The sequence below is a fragment of the Dromiciops gliroides genome, chromosome 5 (assembly GCF_019393635.1).
Source record: "Dromiciops gliroides isolate mDroGli1 chromosome 5, mDroGli1.pri, whole genome shotgun sequence".
NCBI lineage: Eukaryota > Metazoa > Chordata > Mammalia > Microbiotheria > Microbiotheriidae > Dromiciops > Dromiciops gliroides.
Window position 1 is genome coordinate 101,956,845 of NC_057865.1, and position 2,172 is coordinate 101,959,016.

General features: G+C 42.6%; 1 protein-coding gene across 1 annotated transcript; it reads right to left on the reverse strand.

Annotated features, from left to right (window-relative positions):
• Window positions 1–1,017: 1,017 nt before the first annotated feature.
• On the reverse strand, window positions 1,018–1,959 carry LOC122728760 (olfactory receptor 6V1-like). Its single transcript, XM_043967543.1, has one exon. The coding sequence runs from the start codon at window positions 1,957–1,959 to the stop codon at window positions 1,018–1,020; it is 942 nt and encodes a 313-aa protein (XP_043823478.1).
• Between the last annotated feature and the right edge of the window lie 213 nt (window positions 1,960–2,172).

Here is a 2,172-nt window from a genome sequence, read left to right on the forward strand (position 1 = left end):
TACTCCCCTTTTCTCAACCTATGATTTTTAAAATTCTTTTATATCTCCCCCTCTTTAAGATATTTTGAAAAATTGTATGGATGCTTTAAAAATTATGTTGCTTTCTACATAGATTTTTTTTTCTGTGTGTACTTGACCTGGTGCTGGTACTGTCCTTGTTTTCTTCTTTGTTCTCATATAGAACATTAGTGTCTAAGGAATAGAGTACAAATGTGAATACATTGTCATTCATAGTAGATTAATGGATGAGTATAAAAAGCTGATATATCTGTTCATATATATATATATGTGTGTGTGTATATGCTTAATAGATGACTATTGAATGAAGGTAGAAAAGAGAGCTCTATTCTTGAGAACAAGGTTTCTAGGAATCATTTTTTCATTATCTCCCCAGCCCTGAGCCCACCTGACACAAACACACATTTAATGTGAGCTCCTCAAGGGCAGGGATTGGCTTTTGCCTTTCTTTGTATCTCTAACACTTAGCACAATGCTCATAGCTAACACTTAGTAAATGCTCGTTGATTGACACACTTAGGTATACAAACACCTGTAAGAGACATACACATACATAATACACACTAACAGTATATACAGTAACTCTGCTACAAGCACACATCTACTGTGTGTAAAAAGATATTAGGCATACCCCATGCACATAGACAGGTTGTCCTACCTCCAAATCAAGTGCTTTTCCCACTGTACCACATTGTACTTCCGTTTGCTGCCTGCCCTATCCTGTCCATTTACAGGGCACAATCAGGTCCTACAGGTAGCCTCAATAGCAGGTGAGAAGTATGATCTAGGGTAGTAGAGAGCTCATGGAAAGCACTGGAAGAGGAAAAGTAGAAGCCCACGATTTCATTTAGTGGTCCTGTCCCCCAGGCAGGTATATTGCCCTTCTATTATACTATGTAGAATAGTCCTTCCCTTTACAGTTACTTTTTAATGTTTTATGCCTCAAAATGCTTCTATCCCTTGCCTCAATCCACTTAACTTTGGCTCTTTCCCTTTAACTCATGCTGAATTCTTTAGGTCTTTTAGTCTTTGCACCTGTCCTCGGATAATAGTCTTCACTGTCTCATTGTGGAGAGTAAAAATAAAGGGATTGAGGACAGGGGTCAGGATAGAAGTGACTAAGACCACAAACTTGTTGAGTTCCACAGAATGTGCCTTCCCAGGTTGAACATAGACAAAGATTGTGCTGCTATAGCCAATAAAGACCAGAGTTAGGTGGGAGCCACATGTAGAGAACGCCTTTTGGCGGCCACTGGCAGAGGGAATACGTAACACGGTGGTCACGATATAGCCATAGGAGACAAGTGTTACCAGGAAGGAGCTGAGGACAAAAGCCAATGCCATCATAAAGTCCCAGAGCTCCAACAGGGATGTATTTGAGCAGGCTAGTTGCAGTAGTGGGGCATTGTCACAGAAGAAGTGGTTAATGATGTTGCCATGACAATAGGAGAGCTGCACCCGAGAAAGAACAGTGGGCACCATGGCCAGGAAGGGTGCTGCCCAGGCTGCCCCTGCCAGACGGACACATACTACCCAGCTCATAAGGGTGCCATAGCGAAGTGGGTGGCAAATAGCCATGAAACGGTCTAGGGCCATGTCTGCCAGGATCAGGAAGGTGGTAGAACCAAAAGAGAAGTAGAAATAGAATTGGACCATGCAGCCAGCAAAGGAAATCGTCTTGGTGGAGACACGGAGGTCTGAAAGCATCTTGGGCACTACAGTCATGGTGACTAAAGTCTCTAGTAGGGCAAAATTTCCTAGGAAGAAGTACATGGGTGTGTGTAGTTGGGCACTGGCCAAGACCATGGCAATAATTATTATGTTTCCTGTGAAGGCCAGAAGATAAAGTACCAAGAAGGGCCCATACAGTGCCACCTGCAGGTCCCCAAAGGCTGAAAAACCCCAAAGTATAAATTCAGATGGGTGACTCAGATTTGCCATATTCTTATGCCAGCATCACCTGGAAGGAAAGAGAAAAATGGAGGATTAAAAAGGGAGACAGAGAAAGAAAAAGACAGACAGGGAGAGAGACAGCAAGAGAAAGTGACAGAGGAAAAAAGAGAGGAAGAGGAAAGAGAGAGCAGACAGAGAAAAAGAGGCAGAGAAAGTGAAAAAGAGAGATGAAGAAAGAGAAAAAGAGAAGGAAGGAGAGAG